At 38.7% G+C, this 22,324-nt stretch overlaps 1 protein-coding gene across 1 annotated transcript in view; it reads right to left on the bottom strand.

Moving 5' to 3' along the window:
- Positions 1-22,324, bottom strand: part of LOC132395162 (contactin-associated protein-like 2) — a 1,263,978-nt gene that overhangs the window by 147,716 nt on the left and 1,093,938 nt on the right. Inside the window, exon 18 of the mRNA XM_059971460.1 lies at positions 18,532-18,768. Within this exon, the coding sequence (XP_059827443.1) occupies positions 18,532-18,768 (237 nt within the window). The remainder of the gene's footprint in view (positions 1-18,531; positions 18,769-22,324) is intronic.

Genomic DNA, 22,324 nt, shown 5'->3' with positions numbered 1-22,324 from the left:
ATAAACAAGATTAGAAAATGGTTTTGGGGGCTGAAGGAAAATAAAGACTGGCAAAATACAACTGAAAATACCTTATTGACACAAGGTGTAATTGAGAGGTTGATTAATCAGTCCCTGTTTCCAAGCAAGTAGTGCCAACTTTGAAAATTTCCTTGGAAATCCCTCCATTATCCTCCTTTGATTTCTAAGAACATAAGAAATAGAAGGAGTAACTGTGTCAATTCTCCAGTTTGATTGGTTGCTAATCAGATTTTCAGATATACTTTATCCAAATGGATTTTCTTCATATCTAGGCCTTTTTATTGATTGGAGGCAAACAAGTTATGGAGAGGGTCCAGACGAGGTTCACCAGGGTGTTGCCTGGATGAGAGAGTATTAGCTATAAGGGGAGGTTAGATTTCTACTGAATCTACTGGAGGTTAGGGGAGGTTGGCCTGGATTGTTTACATTTGAGCATTGGAGAATGGGATGGGGGAGTGTGATAGGTTAGTGGTATATAAAATTATGAGTGGCATTGTTAGAGTAGGTAATTGCATTTTTTACTCAGAATGGAAATATCAAATGTTAGAGGGCATAACTTTGAGGTGAGAGGGAAATGTTTAAGAGAATTATGCCGCAAGATTCATTTTACACAGGATGTAGTAGGTGTCTGGAACATGCTGCACAGGGAAGTGTTAGAAGCAAATATATAGCAATGTTTTCTAGAGGCATTTAGACAAACATGCAAACAGGCAGGGAATGGAGCAGGGGTTCCACAGACCTCTTGCTTAATGGTTTTGGTCCATGGCATAAAAAAGGTTGGGAACCACTGTAATGGAAGGATGTAGACCACATGCAGGCAGATGTGCTGTTTAAATTGACATTATTTTCAGCACAGACATAATGGGTCAAAAGGCATGTTTCTATGTTCTTTGTTCTACCACAACAGAGTTTCAACTCAATCTGCTTCTTTGCATCCATGCACTTCCTGCCACAGACTGACACTTGATTCTGACCATGGGCTGGCATCATTTTTGTTTTGTTTTAATATAAGAACACTGAAGCTGAATGTAGCAGTGCTGGCACTCCCCCAATTTAGCAGTTATCTGACAGAATCCCAGATCACTCCGAAATAAAAATTATTGATAGTAATTGATCAGCCATGATCTCAAAATGGCGGTGCAGGCTTGAAGGGCCGAATGGTTTACTTCTGCACCTATTGTCTATTGTCTATAAAAATAGACACTGCTGCAAATATTCTGCAGTTCAGGCAGCATGCAATGGAGATACACCAGTTAACATTTCAGGTAATGACCTTTTATCAAACTGGAATCCTTTTGGTTGAACAACTTATTAAAAAAAATCCCTATGTTTAGTGACTGCCTCAGCTAATCCTATATTCAGTTAATAATATAACAACTGTTGGCCAAGTTATTCTATATTTAAAGAGTCTCACGGTTGCTGGAGCTGTGCCATAACTTGTGGTATTCCCAGGTTGTTTCCCATGCTCCATAAGTCTTTATCATTCTCACCATGAAGCCAAGCCAAGTCACTCTACATTGATTTCTTGAATGACTGCCCAGTGTTCTGTCAAGTGTGGCTGCCCGCTGAAGGATTTTTGGAACACTCACTATTTTAAGTTAAAATTGGACTTGTCAGAGCTTTGAATCAGGTGTCAGTTGTATTTCCTTCCATGAGAGGGAGGCTATCCAACCCATCACATCCATGGCAGTTCTCACAGCACACTTATCAATGCTATTCTAACATTTATTTCTCTTGTAACTTATTCTGTCTCTCATGTCCATCTCCTTGTTTCTCCTGTCACCCAGTTACACTTGAGGCAATATGTGGTAGTCAAATGACTTATCAACCAGAGACATACGTGATTACAGAAGCTGTAATCGGGAGTATCAAGGGATCTACTGGAATTATCTCACCACTCGCCCTCTTCAGTCTCAGTCCTGATGAAAACAATTGTGGACCTAAAAAGTCAACAGCCCCGTTGCTCCCACAGATGCTACTTGACCCGCTGAATTCATCCGGCAGATTTCTGTAACTTACTAACCAATTCATCTCCAAGATGTGGGGAGAAATGAGAATATCCAGGAAAAACATACAAAGATCAGTTAGGCAGCACCAGATGTCTGGATCAGGCAAAGGCTGTCAGAGTTTTGAGGCTGCAGAAATACCTGCGTCACTACAGGGCTGTTCCATCATTCGAATGGAAGTACATAACTTGCTGTGACTGAATTTCTAATTGCAACTGTGCTCTTCAGGATGCTTGTGCTGAGGGCACATTAAAGGATTTAATATTTTTGGATGCATATATATTCATGAAGATAAGGCTTTATTTATGAAATTTCTTCTGTTTTATGGTAAATGTAGCTTTAAAACTTTAGACATATTATTTTACATTAGATTTTGTCTAACAGGGGATGCCTGACAGCTGTGGCAGGGTTTAAAGGTCAAATCTAGTAACAGAGGAGAGCCAAGCTTCACTTCCAGATGAGCTAATGCCTTCTCTTCTCGCTTTGATCACCAGAACAGGGAACTGATTGTCCACATGAGGAGACGGAAACCAGAGGTCCACGAGCCAGTAATCATTGAAGGATCACAGGTGGAGAGTGTCAGTAATTTTGAATTCTTGCGTGTCACAACATCAGAAATCCTGTCCTGGACCCATCATAGAAATGTAATTGTGAAGAAAGCATTACAGCACCTCTAATTTCTCAGGAGTCTGTGGCGATTTGGCATGCCATCAAAAACCCTGGCAAACTTCTATAGATGTGTGGTGGAATGTGTGCTGACCGGCTGCATTACAGCCTGGTATGGGGACACTGATGCCCTTGAGCGGAAAATCCTACAAAAGGTAGTGCAATGAGCCCAATACATCACAGTTAAACCCTCCCAACCACTGAGCACATCTACATGAAATGTTGCAGGAGGCAAACAGCATCTATTTTCAAAGATCCTCACCACCCAGTTTAGGCTCTTTTCTCAATGCTGCCATCAGGTAGAAGCTACAAATGCCTCAGGACTCGCAACATCAGGTTCAAGAACAGTTACTATTCCTCAATCATTTGGCTCTTGGACAAAAGGGGATAACAACACTCATTTAGGACCATAAGATATAGGAGCAGAATTAGGCCATTTGGCCGATCAAGACTGCTCCATTATTTCTTCATGGCTGATCCAATTTTCCTCTCAGCCCCAGTCTCCTGGCTTCTCCCTGTATCCCTTCATGCCCTGACCAATCAAGAATCTATCAACACTGCCTTAAACATACATAAAGATCTGTCTTCACAGCTGCCCGTGGCAAGGAATTCCAAAGATTCACCATTCTCTGACAAATGAAATTCCTCCTCATCTTCTGTTCTGAAAGGACATCCCACTATTTTGAGGCTGTGCCCTCAGGTCTTAGACTCTCCCACCATAGGAAACATCCTCTCCACATCCACTCAATCTACACCTTTTTAGGATTCGATAGGTTTTAATGAGGTCACCCCTCATTCTTCTGAATTACAATGAATACAGACCCAAAGCCATCAAATGCTCTTCATTTTACAAGCCATTCAATCCTGGAATCATTTTCATGGTCCTTCTTTGAAACCCTCTCCAGTTTCAGCATATCCTTTCTAAGCTAAGAGATCATAAGCTGCTCATAATACTCCAAGTGAGCCCTCACCAGTGCTTTATAAAGACTCAACATTACATCCTTGCTATTAGGTTCTGGTCTGCCTTGAATGAATGCTAACATTACATTTGCCGTCCTCTCTACCGTCTCAACTTGCAAATTAAGCTTTAGGGAAACCTGCACAAGGACTCCCAAGTCCCTTTGCATCTCAGTTTTTAGTATTTTCTCTCCACAGTTTTTCTACCACAGTGCATGACCAAGTACTTCCTGACTTTGTATTCCATCTGCCATTTCTTTGCCCATTCTCCTACTTTGCCCAAGTCCTTCTGTAGCCTCTCTACTTCCTGAAAACTATCTGCCTCTCTATCAATCTTCATATCATCTGCAAACTTTGCTACAAAGCCATCAATTCCATCATCCAAGTCATTGACATATAATGTAAGAAGAATCGGTCCCAACACACCAATCACCAGCAGCTATCCAGGAAAGGCTCCCTTTATTCCCACTTTTTGACTCTCCTGCTAATCAGCCACTGCTTTCTTAATGTGAGAATTTTTCCTGTAGTACCATGGACTCATAGCTTGTTAAGCGGCCTCATGTGAGGCACCTTGTTGAAGACCTTTTGAAAATCCAAGTGGATGACATCAGCTGATTCTCCTCTGAATATCCTGCTTGTTATTTTTTCAAAGAATTCCAACAGATTTGTTAGGCAAGATTTTCCCTTGTGGAAACCATGTTGACTACGGCCTATTTTATCATGTACCTCCCAGTAGCCTGAGACCTCATATTTAATAATCGACTGGCAACTTCCCAACAATTGATGACAGACTGACTAGCCTATAGTTCCCTTTCTTCTGTCACTCTTCTTTCTATAAGAATGATGAGACATTTGCAATTTTGTAGCCTTCCTGAACCATTCCAGAATGTAGTGATTCTTGAAAGACCATCACTACTGCTTCTACAGTCCCTTCAGCCACGCTTTCAGAATCCTGGGGTGTACACCATCTGATCCAGGTGACTTATCTACCTTCAGACTGTTCAATTTCCCAAGAACCTTCTCTCTAGTTATGGTAATTTCACACACTTCATTAACCCCGGCACCTGGAATTTCCACCATACTTCTAGTGTCTTCCATAGTAAAGACAGACACAAAGTGCTTATTCAGTTTGTCAGCTATTTCGTTGTACCCCTTTACTACCTCTCCAGCATTGTTTTCTAGTAGTCCAATATCCAATCTCACTTCTCTTTTATGCATTATATATCTGAAGAGCTTTTTGGTGTCCTCTATAGCTTTCTTTTGTATTCCATCTTTAACTTCTTAATGATTTTTTTAGTTGCCTTCTGTTGATATTTAAAAGCTTCCCAATCCTCTAACTTCCCGCTATTTTTTGCTCGATTATATGCCCTCTCTTTGGCTTTTCTGTCGGCTTTGACTTCATCTTGCCTTCAGAATACTTCTTCCTCTTTGGGCTCTATATCCCAACAATTAACAAAGTTAGCAAATTTCATGACATATGCCAGTGATAATAAACCTGATTCTGATTCAGTATATATTCTGTACCTTCCAAATTGCTTAAGCTCTCTGATCAATTTTGGTTCATAACACCACACGCAATCCAGAATAGCTGATCCCCTAGTGGGCTCAATCACAAGCTGCATTAAACGGCCATCTTGTAGGCATTCTAGAAATTCCCATCCTGGAATCCCCCACCAACCTGATTTTCCCAGTCTACTTGCATATTGAAATCCCCCTTGAGTGCTGTAACGTTACCTTTTGGCATGCATTTTCTATCTCCCATTTTAAATTGTAGACCACATTCTTACTAGTGTCTTTTTACCCTTGCAGTTCCTTAACTCTAGTCACAAAGATTCAATACCTTCCGACTCTATTTATTTATCTATCTATCTATCTATCTATCTATCTATTGATTGATTTATTTACCAACCAACCAACAGAGCAACACTGTCCCCTTTGCTTTCCTTTTGATACGATGTGTATCCTTGGACATTAAGCTCCCAGCTATAATCATCTTTCAGCCATGATTCAGTGATGCCCACAACATCATATCTGCCAATCTGCAACTGTGCTGCAAATTCATCTACCTTAAGGGCTCATTTATTTAAGGACTCTTTCATCTTGTTAGTTCATGCTTGTAATTTATTGCTATTTATTTACATCTTCATTTACACATTTTGTTGTCCATTGATCGTATTTACAGTTATTGCTCCATTGATTTGCTAATTATGCTTGCAGAAAAAGAATCTCAGAGTTGTACTCTGATAATGCATTTTACTTTGAACTTTGAACCTTGAAATTTAACAGTGAAGTAAGAGGGATGTATAGATAATGAATACTTGTCATTTTCACTGATGATTCTGTTTATTAGCTCAAGAATAACAAATGAAGCTGAACATTGAAATGAATTATAAAGCAGAGGTGAGTCAAGTTGCTTTGTTCTTGCCTAGCATTCTTCTACAGAGAGCTGGTATTAACCTGTCAGGACAGTACTCCCAGCTGTGGCCATGACTCCAGGGGTCCAAGAAACCATATTTAGATATCCTCTTGGGATAAGAGCTTATTTTATTACAGTAATCAAATGATCTTGATGAAGGTATTGAAAGTTGAATATCTAACAACAACAGATGTTAGAAGAAAAGGAATAGTGAATATTAACTCACTTAAACAATTCAGAAGGGAATTGGATTAATGCTATTACACCAGGAGCAAACAAAAGAGAATGGAGAATAATTTTCCTAAATAATTATGGATGAACGTTCAAAAAGGATCAACAGCCTAGCTATTTCTAATCATGTCTGCAGAGTTTTATGGATTGTAAAGCTGGAAGTACTTCTGTGAGGAATGAAAATCACAGCATGGGCCATAAGTAATCTGCTATAGCTCTATTAACTAAGTTCGCTCTTTTGCTATCTGCTAATAGAGTTTGGTAATTAATAATTAGACTAGATCACAGAACAGCTCCTGAAGCTGGGATCAAACCCAGATCCATAGAGTTCTGAGGCACTATCTGCTGCGTTCCCATGCTGCCTGCAGTAGGGCAATCATTTTCAAAAGCCGTTGAAAAAAATCCTATATGGATATTGTCCTACATTGTCCTTCAAACCAGAGGAGATCATTGTGCATTTTAACTTGTGTCAATGTTTATATATTTAGTAGATGCCATTTTGGTTGATATCTGTGAACCAAGTTCTGGAAAACTGAATCTTAGTTTCCACTTTTTTGTAACAACTATAAGCAGTAAAGACAGAATTGGGCCTTCCACCCAATTTTTACATGCTGACCATGGTGCCAATCTCATCATCCAGTTTCGGGCCCCTCTCTCTACTTGTTTTCTGTCCAGGTACTTGTTGCATTGCTTTTTTCCCCCTGAGTTCTCCCACCCGAGAATCGACAATGAACTCTCCTGCACCAATGAGAGATAATTCGTTGAATACAGAGCCCCCGACAGTTAACCCGCTGTTCCCAATGTTCTGTTTTCTCCTGCAACACTTCAGTCTGTGGCACCGGCTACAAAACCTCAGAACCCTGAAGGCACGCTTGTATTCTAGGCTGCATCACCTCTTACCTTAAACTTGTGCCTTTCGTTTTAGACCCCCACTTCCACCAAGGAGATAAAGATGATAACTATTAACGCTCTCAATAATTTTTAATAACCTCTATAAAGTCACCCTTCAGCCTCTTAGTTCCAGGGATAATAAATCCAGGCTTCCTAATCTTCCCTTATAAACAAAGTCTTCCATTCCATGTAATGCCCTGGTGGATTTTGTCTTTCTAATGATACCATGCCCTTTCTGTAGTGTGCAACATGACATTCCAATTCTTATACTCAGTGCCTCAGCCAACGAAGGCAAGTATGCTGAATGCTTAATGGGCTGAACCGAGCCAAGCCTGTACTATTCACTTTACTGTCCGCAATCACTGGAGCCCTGAGTAAAGTCTGCACAACTCTTGGGGTGCAAATGGCAGGATGAGCTTTTGACCCTGTAATGTTGCCATCATTAAGATTCCAATCTTCCATCTTGTAGATCCATCTGTTTTTTCCCCTTGTTGTAGCTCACCTCCAGCTAAAGACCTTATCTGTTTTCATCACCTCTGCTGGCTAGTCATAGATCACAAAACCATACAGCACAGAAGCATGCCCTTCAGCCCATCAAGTCCTGATGGCCATCAAGCATTTACACTAATCCCATTTTCTTTTCTCCAAATTCCCATCAAGCCTCCCCAGATTCTACCAACAACAGAAGACGATTTAATCTGGGGAGTTATTGACCTGTGTGGCTTTGGATGTGGGAGAAACCAGAACACCAGGGGAAGGCCACATGAGAAAAGAAAAGTGTAAACTCCATACATTCATCACCAGAAGCCAGGACTGATCTTGAACCTCTGGTGCAGTGAGACTTTACCTCTTCAACCTGCCTCACTATACTCTCTATCACCTTCCAGAAGCTTAAGTTGTTCACAATGCTTCAATCTGTAGCACATTCCTCCAGGTTTCCAGTGGTGACCATGTTCACCAATGCTCTCATTTTAAAATATCATCCTCAGAGTGTTATTTCTCTCCACATACTTACCCTGTATACCTTTAATAATTTTTCATTCCTCTGAACTAAAATGCATTCTCTACTTTTGTCATGTGCTAAAATTATCTCTTTTGCCTTGTGTCTATTTTTGTTTCATTAAACTTCATTGATGCTCCTTGGGTCATCTCATTAGACAAAAAGCATGATAAGATTTTGCAATTGATCATTGTCTTTAACACTCAGTTCTTAATAGAGAATAAAAGACAAAGTCTTGATGCACATGAATTTTGCTGCATATTTAGGAAGCTAAGCATGATAGAACTGCTAGTAACAAGTTTGAATGACCTTCACAGTTGTTGCCTGACCAGCTGAGTTCTTACAGCAGTTGAATTTCCAGCAGTTGAAGACTCTTGTGTTTCATGAGTCTCCAATAAGACTCTTGTATCTCCATTTACTTTCATGTTAGATGCATAAAATTACCAATAAATAATTGATTATTTAAAGGAACTTATTTGACAATATGGTAAACTAAGTAATTGCTGATGAGAAAGGGCAATTTGATTCATCCATTCAGACTTAATCTGTCAGCTTTGTCTATAATATACAATTGGTTTTAAACCATTCTAGAGTTTAGCTTCCAAAATTCCACCCAGGTGTCCTTCCAAAGTACTGATTTCTTAGGTGAAGAAAAATTTATTGATTTGTATCTACTTTATATCAGATTAAATGTGTAAAGCCCCTCCATGCATCTTACCACATATGAGTATTTATCAGCATCCTTCAAAGCTGTTATAAATTGATTCTTTCTATCACCATTCAGAGGGTTTTCCAGATTTTTTGTTATGAGAATGAATCTGTCTTTCAACTTCAGATTTAAAAACTGTCTCAAATTTATTAAATTAGAAGACAATATGAACATACTGGGCATGAAATTCTGATGGAAGGCTATCGAAGAATGTAACTTTGTTTCTCCATCTGTGGAAGCTGCTTGTCCTTCTGGGTATTTTCAGCATGCTCTGTTTTATTTCAAGGAACTAGATTTGCACAAATACTAATAATCAACTAAATACCAGAACATTAGAAAGTAGAATGACTAAACTGGGTTGAGTCTGAATATTTTTGAAACACAAGAATATAAGAAATTGAACAATTTGGCCTCTTACATAATTTGCTCCATTTAATATATTCCTCTGTCATAGTGAAATTTAAGATGTCAAATTTGACCCATTTTATATTTGTGGCACATTATTTATTGGTTAACATTCATCTTCTGATTCATTTCCATTTTAATAGCACATTTTTATTTACAATGCTTGTCTATGTGAATAACAAATTAAATTATTAAAAATCTATCCAATTGACGATGCACAGTTAAGTTTGGCAATTGTGCATGACAATGTTCAAGGACAAAAGAAAAGATAATAAAAAAAACTGCTGTTACGGAAATATTGTACCATTTTCAGAGGCATGGTTTCTCAAATATCCAATTTATCCAGCAAATCCAATGATAGCTTTATGAATTAGTGCTGAAAAATCATAGCTTTAATTTCTGAAGTGCCCAAGCTATTTTAACTTAATTATTATGCACCTTGCTGTGTAATCTCTGTTTCATTATGTCTTTATATTTACAATCATTATTCCTCTACTAGTAAAGTTACATTTTATTTGTAGGTCAGTTGAGAAATATGGCTATAAATGTCGAAACATGATATTTTGGATTAAACTAATCAGACAAGTAGCAAACTATGATAAAGGCTGATCACAGCCCTAAAATGTGTTTAAGTATTTTGTAATTATTTATTAAGAATAACTCTCTCCCTAGACCTTAGACACTATCATTATGCAGTTAATGAAAAAAGACAAATTAAATGAAACATTAATAATGTACTTTGAACCTTGACTGCAGAAGTATTTCTTGTCAAGGTTCAAAGAAGCAGAGTATTCATGAATTCACAAGCCTGAAAATGAATATTATTTATTGACAGCAGGTAGTAAGTGACAAATGCAGTCCAAATGAAACTTTGTAAAAGGGGGCTAGAGGTAGAAAAATTGAGATAGCAAATAGAAAAAATTAACTTGCAGATTGAGTCAGTGGCAAGAAAAGCAAATGTAAGGATTCATTTTGAATGGATTAAAATATAAAAACAAAGATATAAGGCTGAGGTTTTATGAGAAATTAGTCTGACTACATTTGGAATATTATAAGCAGTTTTCAACTGCATGTCTGAGAAAGGATGTTCTGCCATTGAAGAGGTTCATGAGAATGATCCCAGGAATGAAAGTGTTAACATATAAGAGGAGTTTAATGGCTTTGGGCCTGTTATTGCTGGAGTTGAGAAGAATGAGGAAGGAATCTAATTGAAACCTGTAGAGTACTGAAAGACCTAAATAGAATAGACATGGTGAGGATGTTTCCTATAGTGGGGAGTCTGCAGCCGGAGAGCCCAGCCTCAGAGTACAAGGACATCCCTTTAGAAGAAAGATGAGGAGAAAGTTCTTTAGCCAGAGGGTAGTGAACCTATGGAAGTCATTGCCACTGAATGGCTGTACAGGTGAAGTCAGAGGGTATATTTAAGATGGAAGTTTATAGATTCTCATTTGGTAAGGGCATTAAAGGTTATGAGAAGTCAAAAGAATTAGGTTGAGAGGGATAATAAATCAGCCATAATGGAATGGCAGAGCTAACATGATGGGACAAATAGCCTTTTTCTACTCCTTTATCTTATGGTCTTATTATTTAAAAGCTACACTAATTTAAATATTTCTCCATATTTTTCTCACATTATATAAGCAAGCATAACCATATTTTCACAATAATGCAAAGCACCTTGTGAGTTTGAGGAACTTAGTTTCAGTAACAAAGAAAGAAATTGCAAATATTGGGACCTCATGCACAATATCTGTATACTATAATATAACTGGATACTTTGATATATTAGTAATAGATTCAAAATAATTAAAATATTCAGACGGAACTTGAATAAATGTGCTTATAATAACTGTGATACTCAAAATGAAATATTCAGTGATGCTTTAAGTTTGTTGTTATGATTATATTGATGTACTTTAAGCAGGGCTTGAAAGCAGATTGACAGATATTAAAGGAAGGACTTATGACTGAGGCAGCTGAAGGGATGGCTGATGGTACTGAGGACAAAGTTGTTTGGATGAGATGTTTGGAAAGAATATGCACAGAATCATGGAATTAATGTGATTAGATGGAGGCTATGCCAGCACCTAGCGGATCAATCCCATCACTCCTATTTCTTTGCTCCTTCCTGTAGCTCAACTCCCTTGAGAAGATTTTGATTAATTGTACTTCTATCATTCTTAACCTCCAAAAGCACCATAACCTTATTGTGGTTGGGAGGCTTGCATGGAGAGCTATGCTGGCTGGAGGCAGGGCTTTATGCTTTGGCTCTGGCCTCTACCCATGTCAAACAGGCCAAAGAATAGAGGCCAGATTAAGATTGGTTCACCAGTCCTTCAGGTTTGGGGGTTCAACTTAGGGCTAACAACCCTGATTGGTCAAACAGAACTGTTACGGAAACAGCAATGAAGAATCTTTCTACATCTGAATGCAACTGTATGTGGTGATATGATGTGTAAGAACATGATTGGAGAGAGTTCTGAGCACGCACAGAAGTGATAGCAAGTTCGAGAAACATGCTAGTGTAACACATTGTGGTTGTTGTTAAATAGAAGTTCTATTTCTTCCACAAGATGTTTCTTTATTAGTAACCCATGGTACTTATGAATATAAAGAACACAACATGTTGTCAGAAGAATAATACGTTTCCTAACATGGGAGAATTGAAGATAATTTTCTGGAAAAAGATTTCAAACTGTTTTGTGTTGCTAACAGTTTTACAAATGGAAGGTTTGCAGCCTCCACCAACACTTCAATTGTCTGGGAATGTAGCTGAGAACTGGAGAAAATTTAAGCAACGTTTTGAATTATATTTATCGGCGATCAAAGCAGATAAAAAACCAGAAAAAAAAAATTAAAGCTGTGCTTCTACTCCACGTAATAGGTGATGATGCAATTGAGGTGTATAATCATTTTGTTTTTGAAAATGTAGATAATTTAAAGTTAAAATCAATAATGGACAAATTTGAAGCATTTTGTATACCAAAGCATAATGTGATGTATAAGCAGCATAGATTTTTTACATGTACGCAGAGAGTTGCTGGAACTATTGATCATATATTACTGAATTGAGACACTGGAGTAAAACATGTGAGTTTGGAGAACTGACAGACTCTCTCATTAAAGACAGAATTGTTTGGGGCATACTGTATAATGGTCTGAGAGAAAGACCATTAAGAGAACAAGACTGACTGGAAAAAGCTTTGATGCTCTGCAAACTTACTGAAACTATGATATCACAGGCTAAAGACCTTTTCATTGAGAACTGCAGCATAGACGCTGAGAGAAAGTGCCAACATATTAGAAAAAATAATAAAAGGACAATAAAAATGACAGAGAGCAAGATGTTATCAGAGAGAAAAAAGCTATGTGATTGCTGTGGCCAAAACAGTGTCCAGCGTATGAGAAAATGTGCAATGACTGTGGTAAGAGTAATCATTTTTCATGCTGTTGCAGAAGTAGAAAGAAAATAAAACAAGTAAATGCGGTGCTTGAAAATGAACTTGAGGAGTTTTATATAGATGTGCTTTGTGAAAATAAAGTAAGAATGACTGGACTATGCCATTGCAAGTGAACCAAAACAATATTCTGTTTAAACTTGATTCTGGAGCACAAGTAAATGTTCTTGCAGAATTTGAGTTTAATGCATTAAAGCCAAGACCAAAGTTACATAAGGCAAATATAAAAGTGACTGGGTATTCAGGTGCAAACATTCCATTTAAAGGAATAGGTGTGGCAAAAGTATCACGTGAAAATATTCTGCACACACTTTCATTTGTGGTGGTGCCAAGGAATGTACAGACAATACTGGGTTTATCTGCCTGTGAGAAACTGAATTTGGTGAAAAGAGTCTCAGTCTTGGACAGTGACACAGAGTCAGGATATAGGTGACATGATGAAAGAGTATGAGGACGTGTTCAAAGGGCTTGGTTGTCTTCCAGGAGAGCACACGATTAAACTTGATAACACAGTGCCACCCGTAGTATATCCATGTAGAAAAGTGCCTTTTGCATTATGTCATCAACTGAAAACTGAGCTTGACAGAATGGAACGGCTAGGAGTCATAAAAAAATTGATGAACTGCCTGAATGGGTCAATTTGCTTGTCATTGTTGCTAAGAAAAATGGAAAACTGAGGATTTGTTTAGATCCAAGAGACTTGAATCGAGCCATTAGAAGAGAGCATTTCAAATTGCCTACTCGTGAAGAATTATGTCACAATTTGCTAATGCAAAGTACTTTAGTAAATTAGATGCATCCTTTGGATTCTAGCAACTTAAGGTAGATGAACCAAGTTCAAAGTTGTGTACCTTTAACACTCCTTTTGCCAGATATCGTTTTCTTCGGCTTCTGTTTGGAATTGCATCAGCTCCTGAAGTGTACCATAAAACCATTCATATGCTCTATGAGCACATTGAGGGAATGGATACTTCCATGGATGATATTATTGTTAGCGGATCATCTAAAAAAGAGCCTGATGCCAGACTCAAATGAGTCTTTGAGGCAACATGCAAGGCAAACCTGAAGTTGAATAAAAACAAATATCAACTAGGAGTGACTGAACTTACCTTTGTGGGTGATATCATCAGCAAAGAGGGTGTGCGTCCTGATCCATTGACGGTTTCTCCTATTGAGAACATGCCAAGACCGCAATATAAAAAAGATGTTGAAAGGTTTATGGGATTATCAACTACATGGGAAAATTCATACCCAATCTTTCGGAACAGCTTGCTCTATTGAGGCAGCTAACAGAAAAGAAAAACGAATGGAGCTGGAATTAGGAACCAAAGACATGGCAAAATCTCAAGAAAGTGCTCACAAAAGAACCTGTGTTGAAATTCTATGATGCTGAGAGACCCATCAAAATCTCATGTGATGCATCTCAAGCAGGCTTAGGTGCAGTATTACTCCAGAAACATGATAAGGAATAGCTACCTGTGGCATATGCATCTTGCTCATTATCCGATCCAGAAACAAGATATGCCCAAATTGAAAAAGAATTGTTCTGCATTATGTCTGCTTGTGAGAGATTTCATCAGTTTTTGTCAGGGCAATCTATTGATATTGAAACTGATCATAAACCTCTGATTGCATTGTTTTGCAAACCTTTAAGTGACTGTCCTTTGTGAATTTGGCGAATGATGATCAAATTGCAAAGATATGCATTGAATGTGTCATACACACCTGGAAAGTTCATCTACACAGCTGACACACTTTCCAGAGCTGTGGATCCAACAACAAAAGACAGTCACAGGGACGCTGTTGATGTTCAGGCATTTGTTGATATGATCATAGACACTGTACCTGTTGCTCCCGAAAAGTTGGAATGGTTGCGTCTTGAGACAGAGATGGACAAACTTCTTCAGTCAGGTAATATAAGATGGATGGTCAGATAATAGGCATGACTGTACCTCATAAGTACAAGAATATTGGAACCACAGATCAGAACTTTCTGTTGTGGATGGGATATTGTACAAAGGTACCTGAATTGTGATTCCTAAAAGTCTCTGAAAAGAACTGCTTGGGAAAATTCAGGAAGGCCACCTAGGTATTGAAAAATGTAAGAGAAGGGCGCGGGAAGTGATGTTTTGGCCCAGGATGAATCACGAAATTGCAGAATTGGTGTCTTCTTGTCAAATATACCTTAAATACCAACCAAGCAACCCTAAAGAGCTACTGCATCCTCATCCTAGTCCTCAGAGAACTTATCAGAAGGAAGGCATTGATCTTTTTGTAACTGACAACAAAGATTATCTATTAATAACAGGTTACTACTCAATGTATCCTGAAGTGTGTAGTCTGAGCAGAACAACTGCAGGGAATGTAATTACATGCATGAAATCAGTTTTTTCCAGACATAGCATACCTGATGACGTTTTCACAGACAATGGTCCACAATTCAATGGTGAATGCATATGACATTTTGTTCAGGAATGGGGTTTTGTTCATACAACATCTAGTCCATTTTTCCCTCAGTCCAATGGAAGTTGAGAAGTCGGTAGGAATTATCAAGAAACTGATACACAAAGGAAAAGATAGTGGAGGTGATTTTTATAAAGCTTTGTTAGTCTATCACAGTCCACCACTTGAATGTGGATTTTCACCTGCCCAGCTCTTGATGGGATGCTGTTTGAGATCCAATCTGCCAACAGCTGAGAGCCTCCTGAGAACAGAGGGAGGTGAACAAGTGAAAAGATGGAAAGATGAACACAAAGCACAGCAGAAAACATACTTTGACAGATGTTCTCATCCATTACCTCAACTGCACCAAGGAGATGAAGTGAGGATACAAGACAAAATGAACAGATGGACACAGAAAGCTTGAAGTACAACCCAGATCATACATTGTCCAAACAGAAGAAGGAGCAGTGTTAAGAAGAAATCGCAAAGACCTCAAGTAAGAGCCAACTTCAGAGTTTCCGTTAACTGATGCAGACCAGACAAAACATGAAAATAACAACAAAACACAAGAACTGTGTGAACCACTTAGAAGGTCTACTCATTTTCATAAACCCCCAGAGAGACTGATAGAGACATGTTAAATTATGCATTTACTCTGGTCAAAGTTGCTAATTGTTTTTCCTTTTAAGGAAACCAAGTTGTGGTGATATGACGTGTAAGAACGTGATTGGAGAGAGTTCTGAGCATGTGCAGAATTGATAGAAAGATCGAGAAACATGCTAGTGTAACAAGTTGTGGTTGTTGTTAAATAAAAGTTCTGTTTCTTCCAGAAGGTGTTTCTTTATTAGTAACCCACATTACATATGAATATAAAGAACACAACACTGTATTCTTGAGTTTCCATTTGGGATTTGCATTCCAAAGGAAGCCTTGATCACCATCGTATAGATGGAGATGGAGGACTGTCACTGCTGCCTTAAACACCAGCAGCATAATGGGCAGTAATTAAGTAAGTATCATTCTTAAAGAATAGGAATTCTGGATGACAGATACTTCTTGTGTAAAAATGTTTATTTTCCCTCTCACACCCTCTACTATGCATTCTTCAGTATTTAGAATCTATGCCTCCTCATTCTTGAACCATGTGTGAATGTGAAGTGCATCCTTCAATGCCTTAATTGATTGCAATCTCACACACCTTTAACAATGGCGTGACAGCTTGTGTCCCTGTCTCACAGCTTCAGCACCTTGGGTTCTATCCTGACCTCAGTGATGTTATTATGGAGTTTGCATGTTCTCCCTGGGACTATTCAGGTTTTCTTGGGTTCTCCAGCTTCCTTTCACATCCCAAAGGATGGCAGCCTAAAGCATAACTGTAAATTACCCCTTGGTTGTGAGGAGAATGAGAGGGGTGTAGATTATCACTTACGTGAGAATGCATTAGATGAGAAAATGGAAAATAGGATTGATGGGCTACTCTGAGACTTGGCAAAGATCAGTTTGGCCAAATGACATCCTTTTAGGAAACTTGACATCCTTTTAGGAAACTATGAGATCTCTTCTCAATCTTCTTCTTGCAAAAATAACTAATTTCTTTAATCTATTCTTTCAACTGAGACAAATAGAGTGAATTGAAGGAATGTAAAATTCCGAGAGACTAAGATTGGAGAGCGTTGCAAATATGAAGGGACTTCAAGGCGTTTCAAAGTGAAACAGAACTACAAAGGGAAATGAAGATTGACAATCTTGTGTTCACAGAATCTTCTTTTTAACGAGTGTGGCACTAGAAAATTAAATCCAACTTTCTGCTCCTTGCTTTGCCTAAATATTATATTAGTTGTTAATGTTCAAGGCAGAGATAATGAAGTGATGAATCATTTTTATTGCACTGTATTAAACATTATTTAAGTGAGTTTTTATCTCATTATATTTCAATTTTAATCTTCAATTTTTGGCTAGACTATTAAACTGATAGTAACACACTTACACAAAATCAAAAGGATAATGACTGCTTATTACGTGTTGAAGTAGAATGTATGGATTCAACAGCTACAAGCAAAGAAATACTTCGTTCTGTACCTAAGGGAATAATATACTGGGTTTATGATCATGCCTCCCTCCAAGTACCTCAAAACCTTTTCCAGGATTATGGTCATATGTGCATCTGGTGTGATAGGTAACAAAAATCCTTTAATTATCCACTTCTCTACATATATTACCATATTAAGGAACTATGAGAAAAACATGATGTAACAACACAAAAATATAAACTTTTATGATAACTGATATAAAATGACAAAAATATAGAAGGAAATTTCAAGCTTAAGTTTTATTATACCTTGATATGAAAATTCTTGAGTAAAATCATTAGAAATATTTGTAATATTTTGCATTTGAGGCTGATAAACACTTCAGCCCATGGATAACTAGAGTGCTAATTGCTTAAGAAGCTAAAGTTGAAGAACCAAGGAATTCTGTAGCAAAGTTACAATCCATGGAACCACAAGTTATAGGCATTTCCAGAACTCTATTGAGCAATTAAATCATGTTAACAAGACTTGCATGGTGGTAAATTGGAACAATGTATTATTTCTGCTTCAAATATGGATTATCAGAATGTTTCTGCAGAGAAGTGCACATTCCAGCAGATACAAGAAGACAAATGCATCTCATCTTATTACAGTACTGTGCAAAAGTCTTAGGCACCCTAGCTAGCTATATATATGTATATGTATATAGATATATATATACACACACACACATATATCCAATATATATATTGGATATACTGAATTATATACTGAATATTACTGAATAGGAAGAATGGTATCAAAATACATTTTAAATGAAAAATTTGTCAAATTAAGAATGCACTGGGATCTCAGAGTACAAGGCACAGACTATTAAAAGATGAAAAATGAAGGATATATTCCCAGTGAATCCTTGATTTTATTCTTAGAGCCAAAGAATACAAAAGCAATATTAATTTTAAATGTACAACATTTTAATTTTGAACACTTGATTATGGCAAGAATATAACAGTAGTTTGGGAAATAAATTCACCAGAATGTTATTAGACTTCTTTTCCACTCATATTGAGATATTTGAATGATGGGCAAATGCAAATTTTCAAAGTTATAGTAACATATACAGTAATATATAATTGCCACTAACGACTAACAGAATGTTTAGATGGCAGTTATTTAAAATATTCAAAGATATACACTACTGTGCAAATGTCCTGCTATATACTGTATCTGTTCCTACGACTTTTGCACAATATTGTTGTTATTGCATTAGTACTACAGTTCCATGAGCTTATGTCATACCTTTTGTACAGAAGGGGCCATCGTATGCAGTCTGCATACAGTCACATGAGTAGCCATTATACTTCTCCACACACTTTCCACCATTTCGACAGTACATGCCGTAACTGGTACAATGACCTGAACATCCAGGTTTCACCCCAGGAGTAATTTTTGCTCGCTCCTCGAGGTCGAGGGTAACACCATTCATCCTCAAAGATCTGATGCATCCTAGGTAACCCCGCTGGCCACCTGCGGCACCTGAAACAAAGTAAAAGGCAAAATTGAAGCAGAACTGATCTGTGGGCTTTGCTCTTTTGGAAAATGGTGCAAATGTTTGAAGAATTTTCATTGCAAATTACATTGAACACAAACAAGGTTTCTTTAATCTTCTAAGCTGGTTTTAAAGGGAAGGGATCTGTCAAGTAGGATCAATCCACAAAGCAGGATCCAGCCACATCCACATCTTGATCGGACAAACCGCCAAATCTGGAGGATTCAGCCTTCAAACCACACAACGTTCTCCGGATCTGGTCACAAATTAATAGAGTTATATCCTAGTCCTCACCGTGATTCCTCTGCAGTACTCTTACCCTAATAAAGTACATGCTGCTGTCTCTCACCATCATCTCCCCCCCCGCCAACAGCATCGTAGCATCATCACCTTGCAAAGGGCACACTGATATGCTTTCCACACACCTTGCCTGGCCAGAATGAGGACAGTGGCTTAGCTATGAAAACATTTGTAAGAATATCTGTGCCAGGTGTGTCGAGTTGCAGCTCCTTAGGGACCACATTAGGGAACTGGAGATGCAGCTCAGTGACCTTTGTCTGGTCAGGCAAAGTGAGGAGGTAATAGAGAGGAACTATAGGCAAGTAGTCACACTGGGGCTCAGGGGGGACAGATAAGTGGGCAACAGTCAGGAGAGGAAAGGGCAAGTGTCAGATACCAGAGAGTACTCATGTGGCTGTGGCTGTTCTGCTTAACAATAAGCAGTCCTTTTTGAGGCTCAGAAGGGTAGGGAAAGGAAGAGAATGGCAGCAATGATAGGAGACTCTATAGTTAGGGGGTCAGGCAGGCAATTCTGTGGATGCAGGAAAGAAACACAGATGGTAGTTTGCATCCCAGGAGCCAGGGTCTGGGATGGTTCTGATTGTGTCCACAATATCCTGAAGTGGGAAGGAGAACAGCCAAAGTTCATGGTACATATTGATACCAATGACTTAGATTTGAAAAGGGAGGAGGTCCAGAAGACATGCTACAGGGAGTTAGGAAGGAAGTTGAGAAGCAGGACCTCAAAGGTAGTAATCTCAGGAATACTGCCTGTGCCACGCGATAGTGAGTATAGGAATAGAGTGAGATGGAGGATAAATGCATGGCTGAGGGATTGGAATGAGGGCAGGGATTCAGATATCATTGGGACCTCTTTTGGGGCAGGCATGACCTGTACAAAAAGGAGGGGTTGCATTCGAATCTGATGGGGACTGATATCCTGGCAGGGAGGTTTGCTAAGGCTATCAGAGGGAGCTTAAGCTAGAATTGCTGGGGGGGAGGTGGTGTGAGCTGAACTGGAGGAAGGGGTGGTTGGCTCACAAACAGAGAAAGCTTGTAGGCAGTGTGATAGGGAGGATAGGCAACTGATGGAGAAAGGATATGCTCAGACTGATTGTTTGAGATGTGTCTATTATAATGCAAGAAGCATCATGAACAACGCAGATGAGAGAGTGTGGATCAGTGCTTGGAGCTATGTTGTTGTGGCCATACAGAGACTTGGATGGCTCAGGGGCAGGAATGGTTACTTAGAGTGCCAGGCTTTAGATATTTCAGAAGGAACAGGGAGGGAGGCAAAAAAGGTGGGGACGTGGCACTGAGGTCCATGAGGGATAACTTCTTCACTCAGAGGGTGTTGAGAGTGTGGAATGAACTAGCAGTGGAATTGGTGGGTATGGGTTTGATTGTAACATTTAAGAGAAGCTTGGTTAAGTAGAAAGTACCTGGATGGGAGGGGTATGGAGGGCTATAGTCCAGCTGCAGGTCAATGGGACTAGGGAGAATAATAGTTTGTCACAGACTAGATGGGCTGAAAGGCTTGTTTCTGCACTATAAGTGCTCTAGGACTCTATGTGTATGTGATTTATCTGATAGGAGAGTCAATCCCACTCTGAATTGGGAAGGCGAGGTTTTCCAGGGAATACCCATTGAGAGGAGGTGCCAGTACATCATGGTCCTAGTTGCAGCATTGCTCCAAAAGGAGTGTTGCATTGGGAATGACGTCACACTTGGTGAATGTCTGGTTGAATTTCATGAAAGACACAACATAATTTGAAAATAGCTGTGACATGTTTCCAGCTGAGGAAGGGTGGGGAATTATTTTCAATTGCATTCTGCTGAAAATAACAGCATTATTTGATTGAATTGTTGTCTGGGGAAATGCTGAATATGTTTCACTGCCTCAGCTTGAGCAGCAACAATTGTATGTTTGCAGATTTTCTCTTCAAACTCTTTTTTCTAGATATTTGATCACTAGGATCAAACAGATCATACAGTATCATTCTTTTCTTCACATACATGATTTTATGAATCTATTGAAGTCTTTGTTTTTCCTATTCCTTCAATTATCTTTTCATCTGGATTTCTATCACTATTGGCATTTATTCTGTGTAATCCCATTTAACTACAGAATGTTCTTTATGAAACTAATTGCTTAAGTTACTGTATTTTCATGCATAAGACTTGTTTGCCTTGAATAGCTCCATCAGCTGGTAACCATTGCTTGATAAAGTATAGAGTAGTGTTTTTCTTGCAAAATGGGTTTATAAGGTATGCAGGGAGGAGTAGCACCTCTGGTGAAGGGGCTTGTTGTGTCCATTCTGGGGCAGCTCACTCACCTTTGGTCCCCACTGGACACTCAGATCTCAGCTGTGGCTTCAAGTAGCTCTTTGCATGTGACAGTGGCCAAACCCTGCCAGGGCTAAACCAGGTGAGGGTAACTGGCGGCTTAATACCCTGGTGAGATAGGGACATACCTGTCCTGGCATGCAAAGTCAGCTCGAGCGACTGGGTGGATAAGATCTACAGTGAGACTCAATGCCATAAAAGTGGTACTGCAATGCTCTGTGGTGAACGAAGGGCCTGACAAGGCACATAAAATGCCATGGTCAACAACTGTAACCAAGGAAGAACCCAATTTGTGATGCTTGTTTGTACCACTGGACTTGGACTTCTGAGGTCAAAAGAGTGGAACTTTAAAAACTCTCTACACAGATTTCCTTTCCTCATTGGACACAATGGGCAACCATCCAGTTAGAAAAGTAGGATCCATGCATAAAATTAATTATTAGAAAATTATAGTCATGTTCCTAATGGTGCGCTTCATTGTGTTCTCCACGAAATGCATGAATAAAGGGACCTTGATTTAAAGTTCAATATTATCAGGGGAAAGCTAATTCAACATGAGCTTTGCAATATCTTGCATTATGTCATCAATCTGATGAAAAGCTCTGATAATAACTTTGAGAGAAGTAGCAATGATGTTAATAATTGAATTAATTAAGAAAATGGTCTTTGGGTAAATTGGTTACAGCGACTTGAAGGATAAGATGAAGAGTATATCACTTCTCTGAAAACTGGTTGTAGAAGATATTGTTACTCCCAGGAATGATTAAAAGTAATAAAAATTCAGCTTTAATTATTCTATTCAGAACTGGCATTCTGTATTTTTTAATGGTTGGAATATGGCGAGGAGCATGCGCACCAATTTTTTGATGAAAAGTCTCGATTCAAAATGTTAACTGTCCAAAATGTTAACTGCTGGCC

This window comes from Hypanus sabinus, chromosome 6, assembly GCF_030144855.1.
Source record: "Hypanus sabinus isolate sHypSab1 chromosome 6, sHypSab1.hap1, whole genome shotgun sequence".
Taxonomy (NCBI): domain Eukaryota; kingdom Metazoa; phylum Chordata; class Chondrichthyes; order Myliobatiformes; family Dasyatidae; genus Hypanus; species Hypanus sabinus.
The sequence above is the reverse complement of the archived record's forward strand: the minus strand, read 5'-3'. Positions and strand labels throughout refer to the sequence as shown.